Source organism: Chenopodium album, chromosome 9, assembly GCF_948465745.1.
Source record: "Chenopodium album chromosome 9, dcCheAlbu1.1, whole genome shotgun sequence".
Lineage (NCBI taxonomy): Eukaryota > Viridiplantae > Streptophyta > Magnoliopsida > Caryophyllales > Amaranthaceae > Chenopodium > Chenopodium album.
Window position 1 is genome coordinate 64,568,784 of NC_137842.1, and position 26,156 is coordinate 64,594,939.

Sequence of the window (26,156 nt, forward strand, 5' to 3'; positions counted from 1 at the left end):
ATAAAGGATCACATAATAGTTTAGAATTAACCTTTGATGCGTGAATTCTCAAGCTTTCTTCTACCTTCTTGCGGAGATTAGAGCCCCAGTTGTTGCTCCTCTAATATTGGTCCACAAGTGTAGATCGAACCTCCACCAATGCTAGTTGGACGGGAGAGATTAATCTCCTCTTCTATGGAGAGTTTCCAACCGGTTGTAGAGAGAGAGGAAGGGAAAAATATTACGTTGTTTCTTAGTGAGAGATGAACGTCTGTTCTATTTTTCCCAAAGCCCTTTATTATATATAATCATATTATCTAATTAGGGCAAGACTTATTCCTATCTTACTCCTTATGGCCAGTCATTCACTAAGCCCAACTTTTGGACTCGGTATTCATGTTCGACCTAACACTGTAACGTGTGACCTCATAGGATCCATTTAGTTGGCATTGGTTTAACCCAATGATCAATATTGGTCTCTAGCAAGACGTAAAGACGACCCAACTAAACGAATTTATTATCTGTATAATACGATCCATATTATATTAGTAATTGCACGAGAGTCGAGGACACATTTCCTACATATCCCATGGCCCATTATTTAAAACGTAGGAAGCAAATTTGTGATCTCCCACGCAATTCAGTTCTACTTCAAACCCCCACCGCGAAATTCATCGGCGACACCGCCTCAAACGCCCTTTCCTCATCTTCTCCACCACATAAATCTTCTTCATTACTTGCAATTTTCAATCAAATTACGCTAATTCACCAGCCTCTTCTTCACTATCTCAATCCTCTTTTGCACTTTCCGGTGAGTTTCACCTATTTGTAGCAAATTTTGATTTCAATTTCAATTTTTTATTTTTTATTTTTTTATTTTTATATTTATATACCTTGTAAGATTATGTTTTAATGTTTTATATCCATTTAATTCTTGATTCATGCAATTTGAAGTTCGTCTCAATAGGATTTAAGTTTCAATTCATTTCATGCTCGAAAGATGTTTCTTTTAGTTTATAGTATATTCTTTGCACTTCAATTATGGAAAATGATATATGCAAAAACTATATGAGTCGAAAAGTCGAAACTTTGAGCAATAATTAAACATTAATGATACCGATCGACCCGGGATTGCAAATAAAATCAGATTTTGATGAGTTTTTGTAGTTGTGAAGTGATGGAAATGGACAAAGAGCAATTCTTGAGTGAATTTGGCAAGGATTACGGGTACCCAGATGGTCCCAAAACTATTGACGAAATTCGGGCTACTGAATTCAAGAGATTAGGTGGTGGTTTCATTTTTCTAAAAATATAGTTTTATTGATTATTTTTTATTAGGAAGTGAACTTTAATTATTGACTAAGATGTGTTATTGTTGTCACTGTGGTTTTTGTAGATACTGATACTGTGTATTTGGATCATGCTGGGGCTACATTGTATTCTGAGCTTCAAATGGAAGCAATTTTCAAGGACCTTACTTCAAATGTTTATGGAAATCCTCGTATCCGATGCTTGTGCTGACTTTTAATTATGTTTACTTATTGATATTTTCGTGTTTGTTTGTACATTGTTGGTGGTGATGTTGTTTGCTTCTTACATTTATGTCGATGATTAACAGCTCAAAAGTTCAGAAGGTCCTGTGGTTCTGAAACTATGCCCTTTGATGAAATTATAGTAGAAATCAACATTGTAAACTTTGGCACTAAATCAATGGGGGGAAAAGGGTACAATTCACTCCTTTTTCTTTGCAAATATATGGCAAGGAACAAACTTTGTATTTCCTCGTACGATCAGTGTTGTATATATATGTTTTTTTTTTCCTTTGTCAATGTAACACTTTTCAATTTTTCATTTTGATAGGCCACTCCTAGCTTTGTTAATACAAAAGGAATAATTGCTAAACAAGACAGCATATGAAGCATGATTAGTTGATATGACATGATTGACATCTTTAAATAATGAGACCTTCGCTCAAAGATACGATATTCTGCATCCTACTTTAGCATTTGAGTTCAATTTAGGCTGCTGGCTTTCTGCTGTTAGCTAAAGTTGCCCGGTATTTCAAGAAGACCTATTTTGTTTGTTTTGACGTTTCATAATATATATCTTCTAAATGGGCCTTAAATTCAGGCTCTTTCTTGTATTTGTAAATCGTCTTTGTGTTCTCTTTGTGATATGTTGTTGTGGTCAAACGTGAAAGATAGGATCAATCAGCTGCAACTCTACTTGCTTTTGAGTTGAAATACCATAAATGTTTTTCTTAATATTGGTTGAATAAAGACAGCCAAAGTGACTCCAGCTTGGCTACTTCTGAAATCATCAGAGAATGTCGTCAGCAGGTAAGATTGACTCATCAATCTACAACTTTAAAACTGAACTCAAGATTTAGGCCAGCCATATATATAGTTTTTTTATTTTATTTTATTTTATTTTATTTTTAATTTTTTATCCTTAATTTATCAACTTCCTCTTCAAAATTGGTGTAGTTTTAGGGACTTTGAGCTAGTAACCTTAGATGTCATTGAGTGATAAATATCCTATGCCTTTTTATCATCCAATTGATCATGATGTATTGCTTGGTAGGTCTTAGATTATTGTAATGCATCTGCAAAAGAATACAAGTGCATTTTCACTTCTGGAGCGACAGCTGCTTTAAAGATGGTTGGAGAGGCCTTTCCTTGGAGCAATCAAAGCCACTTCATGTACACAATGGAGAATCATAATAGCGTCATTGGGATAAGAGAGTATGCACTATCCTCTACCAGCCTAAATTATCAAAGGAATCTGTGCTATTTTTTTAGTTTATTTGTACATGCAATGTGATTCAAATGCTAGATTGGAGTTCTTTTCAGTAGTGCCATATGTAACATGTGGTTCCTACTATCATTAATATCTTTATGTTGAGTGGATATAAGATAGGGTGTAATCAGCCTTTTTGTCTAGTGGAACCTTAACTAGTACAACTGCCTTTTATAAATCTCTCTGGTCTTCCTTCACAGGGGTTTATGGTGTATGGAGAAAGTTATAATTTTGGATTGTCATCATTGCATTTATTATTAAAAGAATGTTCATATAATTTCCATGGTTCTAGTTCTGGTGAACTGCCTACTCTATGTATTTGGGAAGATGAAATGACTTTTTTGTAACTGTATGGAACTATGGATGCTTATAATGAAGTCTTTAAGCTGTAGATCACTTATTCAATCATTTAAAACTTACTTTCACATATTTTATTTGGTTGACTAACTTGACTTACCGTTTTCTAATCAAAATTCAAAACCCTAAAGGTCATAGTATGTGTTTATCAGAAGGTTCTTTGGAAAGAAATATGTGTCAAAAAATTTTCAAGGTTTTCTTTTCAAAATTTTCTGTTTGTTGCCAGTAAGGGTACTAGAAAAACTTTTTAACCTTTATCTGCTGCTACATATTTGACTATGTTTGTTAATTGCAAGCAGTTAATATGACATATTTGTCTTTGTTGTATCTACATGATCAAATTACATGGCTTGGTCTATGCTTGACACCTTTGGTTATTGTTTTTGCCACTGGCTGTTTGTATCCCTTCAATCTATTCTTGCTGACATCTGGGGTTAAAATCAATAGATACGCTCTGAGGCAAGGAGCTATAGCTGTTGCAGTAGATGTGGAGGAATTTGTGGATCAGGACACATCTTCCACTGACCAGAAATCTTTATTTAAAGTGGCACAACATGACATACAGAGGAGGAATGCCAATAGATGCATTAAAGAAGACTCTCCAGGTATTTTTATGCTTTGTGAAACTTTAGGAATCCAAATTTACAATTTTTAAGTTTGATTTGGTTTGGATGTCATTGCTATAGGTAAGCTACCGGCATTGTAAAGAATTAAAGATTACAGTATATGCTTATAAATGCAGGCACTCTGTAGACTACATTGAATAAATTGCATGTTTGTAAAATACTCCGTAGTATTAGATGATGATCAATGGATGAGTCTAGGTTGTCTTCATGGAAATATATCAGGTTAGGACATGTTTACTAGTGAAAGTAGTGATATCAATGATGATATCATTTATGCTTCAAAAAGCACTCCCAACCTGTGTAGGTGCTTGAAAGTTGTAATCTGTGGACAAAATTATATGGCAAGAGATTGAATGGGCCGATTGCTCCTTAAAATAAATGATAATTGGATATTGGCAGGATACAATTGGATATTGGCAGGATACAATGCCCCTCTTTAGAGTTAGGAAAGAGTAATGTAGAAAAATTAACCTTGACACTGTCTACAGCCCGTTCATTGTTGGTGAAATTATATTAGAGAATAGAGAAAAAAGGAAATGACGGTAGAAGTACCTATAGAGAAAGCACTTGACCTCAATCCTATACCATGAGAGACATAGGAGTATCATGAAAGATGCCCTTAGTGTCACTTGTCACCCGATACAAAATCTCCAAAGTATTGAAAAAATTTAATCCTTAGGAATTAGGCAACGTTAAACCAAAAATCTGCAACCCAATGCACTATTACTCTGTTGAAGTGATGTAATGTTCCTTCTCTCCTCTCATGATTGTGAATTGGTGATTCTTTGGATTTGATAAAACATAAGAAAGTATCATTTGCTGCACTGATTTATATTACAAAAAATAGTCTCCATCTACATAGAGCTTGTTTTTGTATAATTCCAATGTTGCTTTAAACCAGATTTTTTAGCAGTGAAATGAGAGTTTTTAGTTCTATGAGACCTCTTCTACATGCTATGCAAAGGCCAAAAAAAGTAGAAAAATTTAACAAAGGAGATCACGTCACACAAAAATTATACAAGTATAAATTTGCTGGAATTCTTAATCTAAATTGCTTAGAAAACTGAACTTCACACAAAGTCATATGCCTAAGTCCTTACTGCCTAACGTATGGCTCTGCCTCAAGGTCTTGTCCAAGTATTTGAAACTCTATCTTAAGTTGTTTCTACCCTGCTTTATAGGCACACCCATGCGCTAGTTCCTCTGCATTTTACTGTTCATCCTTGCGTTGTTTTGGATGTGGGCTTAAACCCTACATATTGCATCTAATTAGTGGGTCTTTCTTCTTGCCATAAGTAGTGGTTTCTTTTGACAAGTTTCTGAATTTTTAGGCTGGCTTTGACATTTTTCTTTTGGCTGCATATTATGCAGGCACTGCACATCATTTGTTTGCATTTCCATCAGAATGCAATTTCTCTGGCATGAGGTTCAACCTTGACTTAATTAGAGCTTTGAAGGAGCAGTCAGAGAACACTTTAAAAGATACAATGCTGATCAAGTATAGCAACTTTTTATCATATTGCATGGTTTTTACCATACTAAATCAGTTACTCTGATTAAATGGTGTGTGGAATTGTGGATTATAGAATTGTCTTACTAATTTTTATATCTTCCATGCTAATTAATCCTGTTTGTGCTCTTATAAACAACTCTATATCATAAAGGATCACTTTGAGGATGCACAGAAGCCTGAAATACGAAAAAGGCTGTCTGTTTTGCTGCTATAGTCTGAGCAATAGAAAAGTTTGACTTAGAATGAACTAACGTAGAAGCCAAATCCCTGTAGCTTGGTTGAGCTACCATGCTCTAGACAAGTTTTCTTTTCTTGTTGCTCACGTTTTTTAAAGTCTTTCTTGACTTTGATTAGGGGTAATCCTAGGAGCACATCTTTTTTGGACCAAGTGGTTGAAATTTGATGGATTAGGGGTAATCCTAGGAGCACATCTTTTTTGGACCAAGTGGTTGAAATTTGATGGGTGGAACCATTGTTAGGGGGCTAATTTCTCTCTGGTGGTCAGATCACCTTTGTCTACTATTATTTGTTTTGGATCTTTCTTTATATTACCTCTACCTTTTCAGAGCTCCAAGGTTTCTCCAAGGATATTTGACAAAACTTATGGGGTGCTTCTGGGGTTGGGAGGAGAAAAGGGGCCCTCTTGCTGGGTGGGACTTAGCCTACACATCTAAAGAGAGGCTTGGCTCTGGGAATTTGGTGTCTTAAAACATCTACTTAATGGGATTATTGTGGCAGTTTACTCTTTCATCTTATTTATTTACGACGCTGAGTGATTTACTGCAGTTATGTACACTCTAGTGTTACAGTTTGGATGCAATTGCAACTTGCAAGCACTCCTGCTATCTCAGAGTATGGAAGTCTAAGGAAATTTATAATGGGAGTTTCTCATGTAAAATGATCTTATGTTATTTACAACTTATGGCATCCTCTATAATTGGGACTTTTGGGTTTTCTGTAGCCTTCTTGGGAAACTAAGGCTTGAAGAAGGAAAGCTATTGCGAATAGCATGTTTGGCCAAGCAGGCATAAGTCTTAACACTGATAAGAATCTTCAAATTCAGTCCTTTAGCAAGTGCATTTATTTGATGTTGGACTGTGTCTATGGAGTTGTGATATAATCAATTAGAGTTCTTGCATTATGAGGTGGTTGGGCATCCTTGGAGTAGATACTTTGAGATTAGAGTGTCCAGAGGATTTCATCATGCTTTAACATTTGGTGCGTATGCTGATTAGTAACATGAGATTTAGTAAGAAGAAGTGGTGTAGGATCCACTGAAGGTCAACATGCCAATCCAATTTTGGGCTATATGATTGTACTATTGTAGGGGAATTGTAGATTTTGAAACTTCTTCATGAAAAATGTCACAGCTTGGATTTAGGATGGAATTTGTATACTTTTTAATAAGTAGTTTTGAGTTATATGTAAAAGACTACTAGGGGACGTCACCTATGTACAAAAAGGTACAAAAAAAGCTCATGATGTCAAACTACCATGAAGCAAGTACTCCACAGCATCAAGGAACATCAAGTATCTCTCAGTACCTAATACTTTATTCTAGCTATTCATAAACCTATATTAAAAGGAAATTAAATCCTTAATTAGGAGGGAGGCTATACCTACAAAGACCTGTTGTTGGTTTCTTTCATTTCAAGTGTACCACCAAGTTTCCAACGAGACTATCTTCCACACTTCAGCCAGCCAACTCTTTTGAATCTTTTCCAATGATTTGTGCTGTATTTTTGCATATATGGGTTCTGCAGAATGTGAAACTTTGTTGGATCCTAAAAAAATTGCTTTGTTTGGTTCCATACTTCCATGACATCCAAGTATAGTAGTCCTCCTCCTTCACACCCCCTTCCCCCAAGTGCTATTATTTTGGATCTCATAGTTTTCATGTAGAATATTTTGATTTGTTGGTTTGGATATTCTTTTGGAAAGGGGTCGCTGGCTTGTCTTGATAGATGCTGCCAAAGGATGTGCAACAGAACCACCTGATTTATCGATATATCCAGCTGATTTTGTTGTTCTATCATTTTATAAGGTAGCCATCATATTTCTCCTAGTGTTGTATGTAGATGACTGCTGATTCATTTCACATTTTTTCTTTTGTCAACAGATATTTGGCTATCCGACTGGGCTTGGTGCTCTCATTGTCCGAAATGGTAAGTGATTGTGTAGAGGTATTGAATTGAGAGTTTTTACCATTAAATTTTCTCAGTTGATGGATTGAAGTGAGAAGAGAATGAACACAAAGGGGATGATAATGTGAGAGAAAGTTCTGGACTTCTGGGCCTTCTGTAAATGACAGAAGGGTTTGTAAGATAGTTCATTGTTTTGCTTTTATTTTGTGTAATTATGATGGAAATACAATTTGAAACTTTTAGTCTGAGACATAAAGATGTATGATATCTTTTGATAACTGGGTTTCTATGCAGTATTTTATCCCAAAAGTTCCATATGCTTTGGGAGCGAAAAAAGAATAAGAAGGAATCATTTATGTTTTTTTTCCCTTTGCATATTTATATGTATAGATCCAATGCAGTTTTGACTGAACTTTAAGAAGAAAAAAAACTATTCCTTATGGCCGAGTTTTGTTATTTGTCATCTCTCTGGGATGGAGTGCATCATAGTTTCTTGACTTAATTATCGTTGGGGCTCTGGACAACGAATGAATTGATTGACCCTTTCATTTACTGAGTTGTGTGACAGTTACAAGTTACAAAGTCTGCGAACAATTGTAAAAATTAATGTGTTTAGAACTTTTCTTTGTTAGATAGTTATTGTGTCACAATAGTATCATTCAATCCAAATTTCTTTCTCCCCTTGATCATAATTGGGTAAGCTCACAGTTGAATAGCCTTATTGTGAAATCGATTCACTTTGCTTATATTTATTATATGCTGTGATTTTTGTCCAAACTATTACTACCTCCGTTTTCCTAAGTCTTACTCACTTTCCGTTTTCATTTGTTTTTTGTAAGTTCTACTCACTTTTAATTTATTCCTATTATGACAACTTTGTATTCATTTTTTTTTATCATCCACAACCCCACTTTGTGGGCCCCAATTTTATTTAATAAATCTCTTACTCTCTAATCTCTATTTCTCTCCTCTTTAATGCAAAAGTGCCCACATCTATGGTCCCCATTTTTACTTTTCTTGGCTTGCGTAGCTACAGTAATCGAGTTAGCAAAGCAGAGAGTATATATTATCCATGTTGAAGGGTATAGTGCATAAGCAGTGTGTGATATTTGGTAGTAAAGAAATATGTAGGAGCTATAATTGGAATATCCCTTAGTCAGAGTATGAAATTTTTATTTAGAATTGGAGATGTGATTGCACACTCATACAAACCTATACTGCTATACATATAGGGACGTAATTGTGATTACACTTTACAGTTTTGTATGGCTTTATCTATTATCTGCAGTTATTCAAAGAATTGTCCATATTCTGCAGTATAAACAGTGCATAAATACTATGGTATCAAAGTAAATGTATGTCTAAGTCATTTTTGTTTCTGGATTTCAGAAGCTGCAAAGTTGCTGAAGAAGACTTACTTTAGTGGGGGTATGTTGTTTAAATTTTTGTATGAATTTTCCTGTATGGCTGACTTTTTGGTTGTCAGCAATTCATCATCTGATCATCCTACCTGGCTTTATTTATCACCCACCTGGCACCATGGCTGTGGGGGTGACTTGTTAGTCCTCATTGGAGGAATGCTAAATCTATAACAGTTTTAGGGAAAGAGTGCCCTATTAAAAGCCAGATATGAGTCTAGAAAGGTCAAGATGTATGCAGTCTTACTCTTGGTGACCAGAGACTGAAAAACTTATTTCAGGAGCTGTATATATATTTTCTGTATAGAACTTTATTAACATATACTCCATATTGTTAAAATCATATTATCATTGCAGGAACTGTAGCGGCATCAATTGCTGATGTGGACTTTGTCAAGCACAGAGATGGAATTGAGGAATCCTTTGAGGACGGAACTGCATCTTTTATAAGCATTGCTTCCATTCGTCATGGCTTCAGAATGTTAAACACCCATACTATTTCTTCAATCTCTCGGTATGGATTATTTTCATTCCAGAAAGATTTTTTTTTTTTTTTTTTTTTTTTTTTTTTTTTTTTTTTTTTTTACAGAATCTAGACCTCTAGTTATGTGTGATTAATATGTTGTTAACTAGGTATTGTTTAAGGATGTTTTTTTTGTTAGTGTATAAAATCTACTTCCTACCCACCTACAATAGGTGGTTAGCAATTTCAAAAAAGAATGACTTATCCCTATCATGCTGGTATAAAATATACTTCCTCCATTCCCTAAATTTTGCAACATGGGGATGGGACATGGATTTTAAGAAGAGGAGAGAGATAGGAATAAGGATAGAGACCATGTGATGAGGAAAGAGAGAGAGAAAAAACATGTGCAAATAAGAAAATGTTGCAATATTTGTGAAACTTCCTAAAATGGTAATTGTTGCAATATTTATGGAACGGATGAAGTATTAACTATTAAGGAAGTTTCTTGAGATTGTTGCAATTTGTAGTTGTTGATGTTTTTTTTTTCTTTTTTAAAAAAAACTTCGTATAAACTTAGAAAAAATTGTGTATTATTTGGGGATATGATTTCATTTTGAACACTACTCAGTTGCAAAGCCAGGAATAGCCAAAATGATCTTTCAAGAGATTAATTTTGTCACGTGTTGAAACTATTCCTGTGAAATTTTCTCTTGTTGATACTTAATTACTTATGCCCCCTGATCCCCTTCTGTCCAAAGAAGTTATGGGAATCAAACAAATTCTTTGGAACCCCAAACAGTATCTGAGTGCCAAAAAGTGTCAGCAAGTTGACCTACACGTCTCTAAACAGTAAAGAAGGGCAAAATCAAGTGTTTATATGCAGTCTGCACCTCTCTCTCTCTCTCTCTCTCTCTCTCTCCCTCCTTTTATTTAATTATTTATTCCTTTGTCTACTCTTTAAATTGTTTAATGGATATTCTTTGCTTTTAGTAAAATCCAATTAATATGCCCACATACTTTTTAATGTGATCGGATACTTTTTCCTAGCTTTCATCAAGACATATGTTATTGGTGCCTTTTTGGAACTTATGTACTGTTGTTTAATAGCTGGTGAGAGTGCTGTATTTTGAACTTTTGTTTTGAGATGTGCAATTAATAATGTACTTTGTATAATGTATTTCTGATAAGATAGTGACATACTGACTGTATTGTTTGAAGGCACACTTCTTCTCTTGCAACGTATTTGAGGAGAGTACTCTTGAGCTTGAAGCATGATAGTGGAGCAGATGCGTGCATAATTTATGGAGATAACAGCATGGTTAGTGTGTAGCAGTATAAGCTAATTTTAAATTATTTATCTGGAGTTTTAGATCTTGTGTTACACATTTGAGGAATTTCATGAACAAGTCTTATATATTAACTAATAAAGAAATTCTCTCACATTGGTTTGGAGGAAAAAAAAAAAAAGAAGTTACTCCTCTATCCTACCTTTTCTGCCCCTTATTGCATTATCTGAAATGTTTGCAAGTTTGACTTCTTAAGTAGACTTTTTTCTGCAAGATGCAATCAAAGCATAAGTTACAACATAGATACATGTGATTCTGCAAACATATTGGTGATGTGACATGCATTTGATGCTTGTCTTCCACTTGTTATATTCACAATCAGCATACGCTGCCCTGAAGAGGCTAGAGTTTCTTTAATGAGCCGGATGAATTGTCAATAATGGAAGCTATGAGCCCAGATTGACCGCAATTTGTTTTATTATTATGAAAATTAAATACTCCGTAATTGATACAAGTCATACAACCATGCAATGTAGTGTACCTTGGTCTTATCTATTCTATGAACATAGTATATAGATGACCAGTACAACAAGCCTGTAAAATCATTAGAGATTCAAAAGAAAGCCCTGGCCTACAGTGATGGACAGGTAGACTGTTGTTACTTGTTAGATATGCCCAAAAAAAAAGAGAGAGAGAAATAAATTATTTTCAGAATTTCAGCATTTTATTTACAAGGATAACTTATTTGATATTTTGATTGAGGCTGGAGCATTAATAGTGAAGTGAAAAGATACTTTTTAAAACCAAAAAAAACTTTGTTATTCTTTCTTAGTGTGTGTGTGTTGGGGGTGGGGGGGGGGGGGGGGTGCTGGAGAAGCTTCAGCCTTTACAACATGAAAATTTGTGGCTGTTAGATAAGTGGATCTATGATTCTATGGTTTGGGTGAGGATTTTGTTGGCATGGCTGATGATTATCATAATCTTAACTTAACTGTTATGTTGAGTCATCTGTGCATTGTTACCTCTGTGTGACTGTGACTGTAAATTAGTGTCTGTTTTTAGTGTATAACTCTGAAGCTGTTATGTAGATATCTGAGAAGAAGGGATCGATAGTTTCATTCAACTTAAAACGGCCAGATGGCTCTTGGTATGGATATCGAGAGGTGGAGAAATTGGCTTCTCTATCTGGAATTCATCTGCGGGTATAATACGTGAAACACTTGTTCTTTTGTTAGGTTCTATGTTCTGTGTTCCTTCTTTTAGGTTTGTTAGTTGTGAAGATAAATACTGGCCAATCTACATGTGTCAAATTTACATGAGTACTTAGTACTTTGATTAGTTTTGTGATGTATGTCAGGAGAGTGGGGAGAAGCAATTCAGTTGATAAAAAGAAACTTAATAAAAAAGTAAAAAAAATCTTGCTTGCGATATATCTTTTTTCTTCTAATCATAATTTTTTCAATTTTTTGAGCTGAGCACTCTATGCAGGGTTGCTCTCTGATGTAATTTTTTCTCCTTTAGACAGGATGTTTTTGTAATCCTGGTGCCTGTGCGAAGTACCTTGGCCTTTCTCACACAGAGCTTCTGTCAAATTTTGAGGTATTACTTTATTGTGCTTTTCATGTGTGGACCATTATGTCGTTTGATCCATTTATAATATCCACCTGGTCTTCTACTCAGGCCGGTCGTATCTGCTGGGATGATTTTGACATTGTAAATGGAAAGCCGACAGGAGCTGTTAGAGTGTCTTTTGGCTACATGTCAACTTTTGAGGAAGCTAAGGTAATAATATGCAGCCTTGCAAGTCAACAAAAAAAATGTTTTATATCTAATTGCATTTTGACTAACAAGTCTCCGATATGTGAAAATGATGATGGATTGGGGAAATGCCAGTTAACAGCAATTAAGGTGACTAAAATGAATTTCCTTCATAAAAAAGGTGACTGCAACGAATAAGTAATTTCTCAGTGGCTGTGATGTCGCTGCGTTCAGCCTAATCTAACATGAGAGAAAGGTTTTATTACATGTGTGGAATGAGAACTTTCTCTAAAACCAGAACTTAGCCCCAATATGGCTAGACGTTATCAGTTCTTAATGATAAGTCGTGTATTTATAATAACCGAAGAGCATGAGCTCACTAAAACTGCAACTGATCAGTGCAGAGTTAAGTTATATAGACAGCTTGTCTTTAATGGTCTCTGAAAGAGCCACTAGGTGAGTAGAAAATAAGGTATAATAGGCAAGGTAGTTCGTCAAGGGGTACGTAATCAGGGGTAGAAGCTTTGTTAATGGGATTAGAATTGATCCAATGTGTCAGAGGCGGAAGGTAATGGGAATTCTCCAATCCGATTCTCTTTAATGGAAATTAATTAATCTCTTATTCCTAATATAGTGTAGGGGATAAAAATACTTTCAGTTATCCCTTTTGAGCTTTAACAGTTTTAAATATGCTTCAAATGTTGTTTGATTTAATGATGGATTGACCACATCTTACTCTTTCAGTAATTTTTCTTGAGCCTTTTCACGTGTTTGCATTCCTCTCTCTTTGAAATAAGTAAATAACTTTACTCACTTTTTCTCCCATCTTCAGTTTTTTCTTTTTTCCCTCTTATTTTGCATTATACTTAAAGGGATATATTTTTCAAATTAGAAGATTCTTTTATGTTCCCTTAAAAAGATGTTGGGCTTGTGATTGATTAAATATCGTTCACTTTTCATGAGCTCCTTATTGCAATACTCACATGTCGTTGTCTTGTGCAGAAACTAGTCGATTTTCTAGTAAGTTCCTTTGTGGTGTTGCCTACTCCAGTGAGATATAATTGCCTTCTACAGGAGTCCGACATTTTCTTGATTCAAGGTTGATCCTTGCAACTTTGCTACCGTTTCTGTGAAATGTTCATAATTAGACAAGCAGTTGCATTGTTGTCATTAATGTGCACTCAATGGTCTCAGTCAGTGATGAATTTGTATGACCAAATGAATGTATGAATGGTCATTTTTTTTGAAAAACTCTTGTTCATTTCTTCATAAAACTGGGAGATTCACACCAGTTATGATTGGATTATATAGTTTAGTTACAATATGTTGCTGTTCATCATCACTATGCAGTATGCACTAGTTTCACAAGTAAATTATTTCTCTCCTACACTGCTGTTATTGTGATCATCATCTCAAATCTTTTTGGATGCAGATTCAGAGAAACTGGAGAAATCCAGGGGTTTGTATCTGAAGTCCATCACTGTTTATCCAATAAAATCTTGTGCAGGATTTTGTGTAGATAGTTGGCCTCTAAGCAAAACAGGTATATATTTCCTTATGTTGTCGAGATCTTTGATTTCTAGGGATGTTTATTTTGGAGGTGATAACATGTCAAAGGCTAACTTTGACATTTGATTCTTTAAATTATATGCAATTGTCATCGCCTTGAGCAATCCTTTATGTTCACTTGTGCTTACCTTCTTATTGTAGGTTTGCTACATGACCGAGAATGGCTTCTGAGAACTCCAAGTGGGGAAATTCTTACTCAGAAAAAGGTGTGCTTTCATTCTAACTGTAATGAACTTCTTTTAAGTTACATTAATTGTATATTGTGATAGGTAAGAAATTGTTCCTCTAGGCACTCTTAATCTTAAAACAATCATGCGTAAACAAGTGATAAGTTTTCCTCAATAATTGAACTCTATGTACTCAAATTGATTTCTTGTGTGTAGTTTGGGTTCAAGTTAGGATAGAATTTGCACAAGTAGCAGTTGCTTCTTTACTACTGTGGTCCACATTCAAGAATTGATCTGGTGCTTTTTTGTTGGGCAGTTGGGCCCTTGGGAGATCACTTGTCAGAGGAATTTCTTGTCTGTTATGAATCTTCCGATCTCGAGAATATTGAACTACAAAGATTAAGAAAATCATTAACAATATTAAGAGTAGCAGAAATGACCTCTGTTGTTACCAACTCCTTTACCTCTCTCTCTCTGAACTATTAAGGAACATGGCTTATAATGATGTGGCTCAAGAAATGGGTAGGTAATGATTGGAGAAATTATCTCTCTCCCTTCTCCACCTCTCTCTAGCATACATGTCACATGAACTAAACCACCTCTTTCTAACTCCGATTTCTTTCAACATTCTACAATCTTAAAAGTTTTGAGTCCAAGAAGTAGATCTTTTGTGAATTTTATTGAACTTGGAAGTGAAATCAAGCAAATGTTGAAGATAATGATCATTTTTGGAATTATAATTGTTTACCTTTTTAAGACTGATCACAAATTACAGTCTTGAGCATGGAGAAAATAAATGGCCATTACTTAACAGAATGGGTGCTTTGCAATGGATTACAGAGATGGCATTCTGCGATAAATCTGTGACCATGTGATACACTTCATACTTGTAGCGTGGCATTGGCTGCTACTTACTGGGTTTGTTCTGCACTAGAACTGTGTTCCTTTGTGCCCCAGCTCTGTCTTTGTTTAAAAGAAAACTGAATTGAGATTTCATCTTGCTTACTTGCTATGATTGCGGCGAGATGGGCATGATTTATACCACATCTCTGGAATCACCCCCCCCCCCTCTTTTTGTCTTGCTACTGATGAGGTTATATACATGAGTCTTCAGTTGATATTCCCTTCCTTCAGATTATTGGAAACCCTATGATTGCGGCGAGATGGGCATGATTTATACCACATCTCTGGAATCACCCCCCCCCCCTCTTTTTGTCTTGCTACTGATGAGGTTATATACATGAGTCTTCAGTTGATATTCTCTTCCTTCAGATTATTGGAAACCCTAGTTCTGGGCAACTGATTTATGTGCTTCCTTCTTGCGCTTTCCCTTTAAAAAGAGTGATGTCCTTTTTAATATCGGGATAAAGTATCATAGTGTTCAATTGTCTTTTGTTGGTGTTTGCAGGCCCCAGAAATGAGTCTTATAAGTACATTTATAGACTTGAGTCAAGGTATCCTATTTGTTGAATCACCACGATGCAAAACAAAACTCCAGATTCTCCTGAAATCAGTGTCATACTGCTTAGGAAGAGAAGAGATGGATATGCACGGCCACAGGTATTTATCTATATTTTTGGTTGAGGTTCTTTGTGTTCTTGTGTTTTATGAAATTGTCACATCTGCTCATGCATTGAGATAATATTAGGTCTTGAAAGTAGAAACAGTAATTGAATAAATAAAATCCTCACAAATGTGGCGTATTGTTCTAACTTCCTATCTTGTACTACACAATCCCTTATATTGTCACCTCACTCCTATGATAGTGCTATACAGCCAATTTTAACAGGTCATAGGCCTTTACATCATCTATCTTCTTTTCCTACATCTCCCATATAATGAAGACTTCATCCATTCTATCCTAAATACTCTTTTATTGATTACTTCCTGTAATGACCTCTTGCAATTTCTTCTCATCTATATGGTGACCTTTCCTGTCCTTCCAGGTTAATTAAATTTATGCTAACTTTTACAAGGCCGTTTAATTTGAGTCCGAGTTCTTTCATACTATTGATCTTTGAAATATATGTTTCATATATTTTCACCAATTGGTGCTTTCTTTCTCCTACTCATTTTGAAATGTTTTGAGTGGCTGTAACCAAGTATATGCAACCAAACAATGATCCTGTCATATTATCTTTTGCTTGATGGGTGAAGTTACAGCATTTGCTTTCTATTGTCTGATTGAAAGACTACATATTAATAAACTAAGAGGTGGAATGACGATTACCAGATATGAAGTGCAGAGTTATGATCAAGAAGTCAACAGCTGGTTTAGTAATGCTATTGCGCGCCCATGCATTCTTTGGAGATCCTCAGCTTCAAATTGTTATATAAACAAACAGGGAAGTGCAGGCATGTGCAGGGATGTGGAGAGTTCATTAAATTTTGTCAACGAAGCCCAATTCTTGCTCATATCTGAAGCAAGTGTTATGGATCTCAATGATAGATTAAAATCAAGTATGTATTTGAACAATTCATTTCTATTCCATCCACCTATCTTCATATGCTGAGCAAATCCTATTCTTTTTTTTTGGTGACTGAATCTGTTGTTTAGTATGGTATGCTGTAAAATCTGTTGTACTTTTCTCAGTAAAAAATAGTATCAGAGGATAGCCTGATTGCAGTTTCCTGAATGAGGCTTGTGCTCATCGTGCACCTATTTGAATACATTCTGATTTTGACTATGTTGTTTCAGATCCTTAATAACTTTATTTCATATCATCTCAGCCCCCACTTGTGCCAGCAATCAAGCTCTGTTTGACTCAACTAAAATTGATGAATTGAACTAACTTAAATCTATTTATCTGACCTTTTCTAGAATCTGAAGACCAATACTAGTATAAATTAACCTGATCTGATTTTTTCTGAATTAAGGATAACCAGACTGAGACTTGCTCCTCCTCTACAGTTTGAAATTATGTAATTAGACACTATTCTCCAATTCTCTTGGTTTTCTGCCTAGCAACCTACTTAACCTCTGCTGGATGTTCAGCCTTCATAGTTTATCAGAAGAAATTTTGAATGTGATGTTTGATTCTGTTTTTTAATCTTCTGTATGGCTGAATCCTTATCCTGGACTTTTCAATTAGTCCAGTAATTGACTTTTGCAATTGGTAATCTATGCTTATACCGTCTGGTTTTGTGCATGCAATGATAATTATGATTTCAATTGCTGTTTTCTTACTATTTACTTTTACTCAGGATGCTGCTCAGGAATAAAGCCATGCTATGACTGTTTTAACTTATCTTTGGCTTTCCTGTGTGGCAAAGCTCTTTCTATTCCATATCCATATTCTCTATCACGACTTCCACAAAAATTATGAAATCCGCTGGCTACATTTAACTGATCATGGTTATTTCTTTTAATTTGCTGTAGAAGCATCTCAAACTCTCCAAGCACCAATTGCTCAGGTTTCCACAATGAGATTTCGCCCCAACCTTCTCATATCCGGGGGAGAGCCATATGATGAAGATCTATGGAGAGGAATTCGAATTGGGAGCAAGTATTTTTCAGTAAGTTTGTGTTATTAATTGAATCTAATAGTAAAAATATGTTTCTGACACACTTCCAATCTTCCCTGCTTGTATGAGTTATAAAATATGAAAATTTTGTTATTAAAAGTTGTGGCATAATAAGCTAGTCTAATTGTCTCATTTGAGAGTTTCACAAATCCAAAGCATCAACTTAATGTCCATTATTCATATAATGTAATGGAGTTACCATGCATTGTTAATTTGTTGTGCTTTCTTCTGATAGTCTTTGGGAGGATGCAACCGATGCCAGATGATCAACTTTGATCACCAATCAGATCATGTGCACAAAACAAGCGAACCTTTGGCAACTTTAGCATCATATAGGCGGGTGAAGGTGGGACATAGCTTCCTACTTGAATATGTACTTAATTCTCATGCTTTACCTTTTTGAATTGAATGGCTGATTGAATTATTTGAAGCAGGGAAGAATATTGTTTGGAATACTGCTTCGAGTTGAGAAGTGCAGTCTGGAAAACGAGGAATTAAATTCATGGTTAGAGGTGGGTGAAGAAGTTTATCCAGATATGAGGTAGAGAAATTTTTTTCCATACATCACCACAGAAATGGTCGGTTGCAAAGACTCGGGGTGCAGCAGTTCTGATGCCCTGGTGTTGCAGCAGTACAAACTCAATGGTCCGGGATTGGACTCTCTGTGTTCCCTTTAAAAACTAAAAACAAACTATTTTTTTGACTCTCCAAAAGCACCCATACTCTCATAGTTATTAATGCTTCAGTCAAACACCATCTTCTCATTTTTCGTGGATGATGGTTCCTTGTGACCATTCATGTTAACCAATCCCATATCATTTTGGGACTAAGACTTTGTTGTTGTAGTGGACTAGTGGTAGTCAAAAACCATCTTCTAGACTTGTTGAAGAGTGATAGATCTTACAATGGAAAAATTTATAGCACCGAGTTGTGCTCAAGTGTGTATAAATATCTGTATGTACAAACCCACAGAATTATCCATGAAAAACATATATAGCGTTTCTTTGTTTCCCCATTTGACCATTTCAATTCTAGGCAATTTACTTCCAGTCTCTTTCTTTCAAACTACTTGTACTGATGTATACACATTACAAAAGCAGCACTTCTATAATACATAGATTGGAATTTTTTTTTTTTTTTTTTTTTTTTTTTTAAATACCGCGTGATTACACAAGTGTTCCCTCCTGCCCCTCTGAATTTGGTACGGTGACCGTAATCTGAATTGACGAATTGTTCTTGACTTCTTGTTAGAGATTTGCTATAGTAGTATTAGCATGTTTATTTCCAAATTATTCACATCTTTTCTATACCTATTCCAATCTTCATTTTAATCAAATGATCTGCATCTTGGTTACACGCCTACATCAATTCAATTGCGGTTTATAGGAGAAAAATTACTTAATCGTCTTATATGTAAGGAATGAATCAAGAGTTGGTGAAATTTGGCTATGCAAGAGGCCTATTTTTGCAACAAGAAATAAAGGGGAAAAGCTGACAGAAAACAAAGAAAACAGAGCCAGCTAACTTATTCCTGGTTATATCATGAAGATACAAATACCTTGGCACTACTACATACTCCCTATTTGCTAACTAATACAATAGCAAGCGCGATAATATTACAAATACGATAGTAAGCTGGGAAGCTTACTTGCCAATCCATGGATAGCTGAGAAAAGTATGATGGAAAGGGAGTGACATTTCACTTTGTACCACAACTCAAAACTTACATTTAAGACACAAAGACGGACCATATATAGAATCCTTACTTGCCGATCTCACTCTCTTAATGTCTTTCGATTGAAAAAGAGATATAACTATGGCAGCTACTCAGCGCGTTGAGGAGGCTACTTGGCTACTTGCTGGAGGCTGTACAAGAGCACCCACCTTTGACAAAAGTTTCTCGCACAATAGTACCTGCAATCTCCTAAAAAGCATTGCCAATGATGGGCAAAAATCTTGTATCTGGCCTACTCACCATTTTGCTAGGGATGTCTGTCAACATTCGGTTTGGTTTGGTTTGATCTAAATCCAATCTGACCTAAATTGGAATTCAACTTTACAAAGTTGAGTCCAACCCAAACCGAATATTCTTAAATCCAATCTCAATTAGATTTCAATAGTTTGAATCCAATCCGTTATCCAATTAAAAATTAAAACAAGCTATGTAGTACCATTTTTTTGGGGCCAATGACCCTTTTTATTTTATTATTTAATGCAATTAAAAAAGATACAAGGTATACAAATTTGCCTACTTTTCTTATTTTCTATGTGAACCCCGACAAATTTCCAACATTGGCCCAAGCTTTGAGTTGTGATTGTAGACAGTTTTCAGAAAAGAATACACAACATAAGACCAAAGAGAAGAAACTAGAAAAAAACATACAGTTATAAATCACAATAATTTTCAAATTTCCCAGGTTGCAAAGCACTGGAAGTCTGGAATACTAAATAGAGCTATACCGAATTGCAAACATGAACGACATAGTTCACCATAAATCTCCTAATCTACAAAGCTATACACGGTCAATCACGTTTTATTTGAAATTTTCGTTTCAAATTTTACAAAGCCTAAGCTCAATAACTTAAACAAGAGGTGCAATAGCAACAATGTAGTTTCACCTACGTTTTTGACGTAGATGACAAATGACAATACCAACAAATCATCCAAGGGACTGCTCATTGGTTGATAGAATACAGTGGTAATACAAAGTATCAGGAAGCTGCTCCCCACATTTAATTAGGTTGCTTAGTTCCTGTGGATCGATTGTATTCTTCCAAACCAATATGCATACCTTCAATTTGCAAGATGAATTCCACTGCATAATTGGTTTAGAAAAAATCCTACCAAAAAGGACTGCATGCTGCCAATGCAAGGGTGATGAAGCAGCAAGTTAGCATTTAACAGATGCTGGATTGGCAAAGGGCATTAGCAACAACTTGGTTCCCGCATTTTTACAATGAACAGCTCAAACCAGACTAGCCTGGCAACGTAAAACTGTGTTTAGGGCTGTTGTCTCGGAGATAGGTACAAGGAATCTCCACAGTTGACTGGTGTATGCATAAGTGGATTCCATCTATCAAATATCATTCTTCCCCCTCGACCAATTCTCCCACGAAATGCATGTGATCTTGCAGAACCAGAAGACTTTGAGGAATCTGAAGGGGGCGCAATTCCAGCAGCTGCCAGCTTCTCTGGAACAAGAGGCTTGGTAAACGCCATAACTGGCTCTAATGGATCCTGCAAAAGACTCCCCAATCAAAAGAAAAAATATAGAAAAAGCGCAATGCACAACAAAAAGATTCTCTTCTATCCTCATTTAGGACATCCGTGTTGACCTTTTGCTCACATTTTCAATGCACTTCTGATGAAAGTGATGATAGCATTCTCATATTTTGAGGCAAAGTCAACAATTTAAATATTAAATAGGGACAAAGGACAAAATACAACCCTTTACGTGGGTAGGTATGCTTAAATGGGTGTAACAATTACTTAGCCAAATTTGAAAATCTAAAAGATAGTAAATTGAAATCACAGGCATGCACTTACCACTCTACGTATCCAATTGCTTGCTACATTTCGCCATCTCAAATCATGCCTCAAGCTTCCAGCCTGAACCATCACAGGCTTAGAATCAACAAACTGAGTTTGTACTCTACCAGGTTGGACAGGAAGCTGGTTGTTCGCAGCATCTTCTGAATCCATAAATTCATCTTCACTTGAGCCAAATTTAGAGAAAGGTTGAAACGACGGAAGGATAAAGCTATCTTCAAGCAGCTCAGTTTCATGCTGCAGAAACAAGACATTATGGAACTTATGCCGTACAGAGGCAGTTGGCACAAAAGGCACATTTCAATCAATTAGAATTGGATTGTGTTCAATCAATGCTTCAATTTAATTACTTTATTTATTTTTGAAAACGGCTTCCTGACATCACTTGTTCACTTCCCTCATGACAGTATGATATTACTTTAAAATCATACAACAGAAAGAGCAGCAAGGGTACTCTTGGTATTAATATCATCCTCAGTTCTTAACTTCTTACAGCATAGCACACTAAACAACAGATTTTATTTATTTTTTATTTTACTTTTTTTTTTTTTTTGGAAAAAAGACTAGGCTTTGCTCACCATTGAAGGACGGTGAATTACAAATGATGATCACTAACATAGGGCAGATAAATAATTATGATGTTAATCTTTCTCGGTGCAAATTGCTCACTAAAAAGCTTCATTGGACGAAAAGGACAATAAATTACAATTGAAGATCACAAACAGAGGCCAGATAAATTATGACACCAAAGACAACAATATATTTGCAATAAAAGCAACTGCAATAATAGGAGCTACTTCAAATAAAGGCATTATATAGAACATTGTAAGTACCTTGTACTTCAACTGTATCCTCTGAAGGCTCACTTCATTCTCCATAACATCTCTCTTTTTCTCTTCTCTCTGCACACAGTCATAAAAGATTAGAGATGAAGGAAAAAAATGATCCATGAAGAGAATAAAATAACAACTAATATAAACAGAATTCTGATAATTAAGAAATAACAACAACAACAATCCAAAATACAGGGATGAAGTAGAAGGGAGCACAAGAAAAAGAGGTTTTTATCAAAATCAAGAAACACAAACAATCCAAGGAAGAAACCTCAAGTAGCATAGGAAATACACCTTTATCAGTGCTTCCAAGATGGTCTTCGCTTGGTCAAGGTTGCGTCTGACCTGAAATGGTATTAAAACTCCAGTCAGATTTTTCTTCTCAGAATATCGCCAGGGAAAAAAGAAGGCAATCAATAGCATAGATATGCTTGCCACCACCACAAAACTCTTCAACAAAAACAATGTTCCTCTTGGTTCTAGGTTGTAGAAAACATCCTCGTCATCTTAGACTAATTCAAATGCTGCAAAACTGACTGAACCACGGATAAGGTTTTCTTACCTGACGAAGCTTTTCAAAAGATTGCACATTGTTTTCCCTCCTTTGCATCTATATGTAAAAGGAATACGATTTGATTATTTTTAGACTACGATAATTTAAAAGTGGTTGTTGAAGATAAATGAACAATCTGATATCCTGAAGAAGAATGCAATAATAGTTCAGGTACGCACCCTTCTTGTATGGAGCCTGTGGGCTTTCTCTCTTGGCCTAAACACATTGTACGGATTTGTATCATTAACAGGAGGTGGTGGCTGTGAGAAGTCACAATCAAATCAATCAGTATAAGAACAAAACTACAGAACCAGCAATGTAAGCCTGACTGCACATTTTCCAACATGAATTGGACTCTTTTCCTGCCCATCACACATGGAAAGTGCCAGTTTCTAGAGAAAGGATACCCAAACTCAGTAAGAGAGTTGTAAACTTGTAATTCATATATATAAAACATTTTTGAAAGGAGTAATTCATATATATGATTCACTTAAATTAGGCTAAGTTTTTGTTCCAGCTCTAAAGAAGAGCTAAGTAGTCAGTGAAATGTTGTCAGAAGCACCTGCAGCAATGTATAAACTAAACATCACAGAAAACACATACAGCTGTATTGTTTCCTGTAAGCAAGGGGTTTCAGACTAACCTGCAAGCGCCTAAGGATAGGCTTCTGCCACCGCTCACGCTGTGAAAGGAAAAATAAATAAAGAAATTTATACATAATGTACTATAGTGCCAGAATTGTACCTCAAATAAGAAAGATATAAAACGGAACATGAACTCAAATAACATGAGCCCTACAGAAGCAGAGACTAAACAAATTATCGTGTGTCAGATTTTTCCAGTTGTGAGCCTATAATGCATCTAATTTTACAAATTTATCATTCTTGATGCAGATGGAATATGGATAACTATTTATAACCATGCTGAATCTGTCACTGCCAAATTCATTTATAAAATGTGTTAAATACATCTGACCAAAGTATAACAATTAACAATGAAAGGAAACCTTATGCCAGCTGTCAAATGTAAGTGCTATCACCATAGTAAGTTGGTGCTACTTATTTTCAAAATTTATGCAACTAAAGTGGTACTCTAGATAAAGTTTGAACGGAAAAATACAATGTGCTGAGTTGACTTCAGCTTCATTAACAGACTACCAAATGACATATACTACAAAGTGCTGAGTTGAAAGGTGGAAGATGGCATGTTAGCAATTTAGTGGCACACTTGGAAAGAAGGAAACCAACAGATTACTTTTGATAGAGCTTCCCTAAGTCAAGGAACTCAAGGTTTTAAGTTCATTTATATAGGCTTCTCTGCTTCTGCATCGCTGGAGTCAAGAAATAGGTTATAAGAATTACCGGACTTTTCTTCATTTTGTGGATAAAATTGCTTCATAATAACTCAAGGGCATGGGAGTTTATTCTCCTCCCATGGCCTCTTTACCCTTTTGGTGTCTCTCCAATGTAATCTCTATTATTATCAAAAAAAAACTTAGGGTTCATTAGGTATCATTGTAGTTTTCAGTTTTTGGATTTTGTTTTTGAAAGTCACATAATATATGTCATATAAAAAATCAAAAATTAGTCAAACTTATTAAAATCATGAATATTTAGAAAAATGACAACAAAAAAGTGAAAAACACCTTTTCTGGTTTTCTATATTTGGAATTTTGTTTACAAAAAAACTAAAAACAGCAAAACAAAAACAATAAGAAAAGCCCTTAGTATAAAGTTTTCCTCAATTGAACAGATATGGTCAATGGCTTCCACAACATATTATAACAGCCCTTGCTGTAAAATAATGGTCTACAATGACAACGTGATTCCATCAATACCATACAAATTTTTTTAAAATCTTACAAAACTGGTCTTAAAAATTTATAAAAAGAAAACACTCGGTACTTTCCACTGCCTCTTCAAACTAGATCATTGTAGTCCATCACACCATTTAAACAATCTGGTATTACACTGGAAGGTCTTACAGGAACATAGGATTTTGAAGATCAAAATACTAAAGTTGCAAAATAGAATTTCATTGCATACCTTCTCCTTCCAGTACCAATAAACAGATTCAAGAACAGCGTACTTAATTGGCTGAGATTGCAGGGCCTACACATTCCATCATGGGAAATTAAACTTAAAAATGCATGGTTAGGATAAGGCCAAAGAAAAGATACAAATGAAAAGTACAACCATCAGTTCACCACCCATACCTCAACTGCAGCATCAATATGTAGAAGAACAGGAATTGCAGAACCAAGAGTTTGCGCTATAACACCTGCCCTTTCTCGTGCTTTATGGTCGAGAACCTCCAACTTAAAGAGAAGATTTTCAAATCTAAAACAATAAGTAGGGCAACATAATTAGACACTAAACATACATCTTGGATGCTAATCAAAAAGAACTTTTATCTCTTCACTACTGTACAACATGTATAAAAATGCAAACTACATGGTGCACCATAAAGATCGAAAATGTACTTATCCCAAATACACATATGTTAAACATTATTGATCACATTACTTTTCAGGTGTTAGAATCTTCTTGTCTTCGTTGAATTCATGAAGCCATTCCTCATCTTCCATGTCCAAGTCATACTCAACAAACTCACCAAGCTCAGCTCGCGCTGCAGATATTCACAAACACTAGCCTACATTATTCGAAATCTTTAAAAATTTGTCATAAATGTATCCAACATGGATACATAAAGCTTTTCAATGACTTCCTTAAACACAACAGCCAAGTAATTTCCATCTAACAGGTTATATACGCGTCAAACACGAGCATTTCAATCAATATATGTGCTTTAATATAAACTGTGAAGTAAATAAGCCACAGCACAAACCTCCTCTTGCACGTATATATGATGTTGGTTGGAAAAATGTGCGAGAGTAATCCCTTTCATATGTATCAACAATTACAAATTCCGGGGTCGGTATTTCGGCTGCAGTCTTCTTACTAGGAACATGTTGAACCTACAATAGAAGTTCACATACATCATAACACAAGCATTCAATGAAGTTCTAGTCTTCTACCAAGCTCAATTAGCAACTTCTTCAATTTCCAATTTCAACAGAACATGAGAAATTCAACAAAATTCCAAAAAATTCAATACCATGAAAAACTAAAGAAATAAACTAACTGGGATTTGAATAAAATGAATAATACCTCATTTTCAGGCTCAGCATAGCGTAAAATTTGGGAATTTCGAGTAGAAGTTGGAGTATCATCATCTTCAAAATCTTTGAAAGATTTAACAATGGGGAGTTTCTTATGAATGTCCAGAGGACGAGGTCGAAACGATAATCTGCTCATGCCCAATTAATTCAATTTGATTGAAACTCGTTGCATCAAAAATCGGATATTGGAAACCCTAACCCGCGAAAATTAGCTCAATTTTGCCAATAACCGGCATTAATAAACCCTAATTTTGTTTTTCCGGTTTCAGATTCGTGGGAGTAATTAACGAATTGAAGGATTAAAGACCGGAAAATTGAACAAAAATTCACAAATTATAACATGAAAACGAAAATTTGACAATTTTTTTGGCGTGTTTTATTTTTTGGGTTCCTCTGTTCAAAATTTTGCTATATTCTCAGGCTGGAGCAACC

The 26,156-nt window shown here is 35.3% G+C and overlaps 2 protein-coding genes across 4 annotated transcripts; one reads left to right on the forward strand and one right to left on the reverse strand.

Annotated features, from left to right (window-relative positions):
- Positions 1-579: 579 nt before the first annotated feature.
- Positions 580-18,616, forward strand: LOC145558764 (molybdenum cofactor sulfurase-like). Of its 3 annotated transcripts, none has more exons than XM_081620098.1 (23): positions 580-790; positions 1,147-1,268; positions 1,376-1,480; positions 2,260-2,318; positions 2,563-2,723; positions 3,583-3,740; positions 5,133-5,259; positions 7,216-7,318; positions 7,394-7,439; positions 8,808-8,846; positions 9,194-9,350; positions 10,521-10,620; positions 11,677-11,790; positions 12,110-12,187; positions 12,269-12,370; positions 13,349-13,445; positions 13,779-13,889; positions 14,057-14,121; positions 15,491-15,642; positions 16,316-16,542; positions 17,462-17,598; positions 17,843-17,953; positions 18,042-18,616. In XM_081620098.1, the coding sequence occupies exons 2-23, from the start codon at positions 1,157-1,159 to the stop codon at positions 18,150-18,152; spliced, it is 2,472 nt and encodes an 823-aa protein (XP_081476224.1). In that variant the 5' UTR covers positions 580-790; positions 1,147-1,156; the 3' UTR covers positions 18,153-18,616. The 3 variants fall into 3 exon arrangements, with proteins under 3 accessions (XP_081476224.1, XP_081476227.1, XP_081476225.1); XM_081620101.1 differs by having other exon boundaries at positions 17,465-17,598; XM_081620099.1 differs by having other exon boundaries at positions 1,147-1,265.
- Positions 18,617-19,975: 1,359 nt separating this feature from the next.
- Positions 19,976-26,156, reverse strand: LOC145558765 (uncharacterized). The gene is made up of 12 exons (XM_081620102.1): positions 25,714-26,156; positions 25,391-25,520; positions 25,069-25,171; positions 24,759-24,882; positions 24,589-24,654; positions 23,187-23,225; positions 22,723-22,803; positions 22,553-22,600; positions 22,285-22,335; positions 21,991-22,059; positions 21,155-21,394; positions 19,976-20,845 (listed from the first exon to the last, which is right to left on the reverse strand). Exons 1-12 carry the CDS (start codon positions 25,858-25,860, stop codon positions 20,609-20,611), a joined length of 1,335 nt encoding a protein of 444 aa, XP_081476228.1. The 5' UTR covers positions 25,861-26,156; the 3' UTR covers positions 19,976-20,608.

Excerpts from the sequence above, each read along its gene's own strand:
- LOC145558764 (XM_081620098.1), top strand. The coding sequence starts at position 1,157 with ATGGAAATGGACAAAGAGCAATTCTTGAGTGAATTTGGCAAGGATTAC. Across the intron at positions 9,351-10,520 it reads ACTATTTCTTCAATCTCTCG|GCACACTTCTTCTCTTGCAA; the intron begins GTATGGATTATT and ends TATTGTTTGAAG. Across the intron at positions 13,446-13,778 it reads CGACATTTTCTTGATTCAAG|ATTCAGAGAAACTGGAGAAA; the intron begins GTTGATCCTTGC and ends TTTTGGATGCAG.
- LOC145558765 (XM_081620102.1), bottom strand. The coding sequence starts at position 25,860 with ATGAGCAGATTATCGTTTCGACCTCGTCCTCTGGACATTCATAAGAAA. Across the intron at positions 25,172-25,390 it reads ATATATACGTGCAAGAGGAG|CGCGAGCTGAGCTTGGTGAG; the intron begins GTTTGTGCTGTG and ends GAATATCTGCAG. Across the intron at positions 20,846-21,154 it reads GCAATTGGATACGTAGAGTG|GATCCATTAGAGCCAGTTAT; the intron begins GTAAGTGCATGC and ends AGTCTTTTGCAG.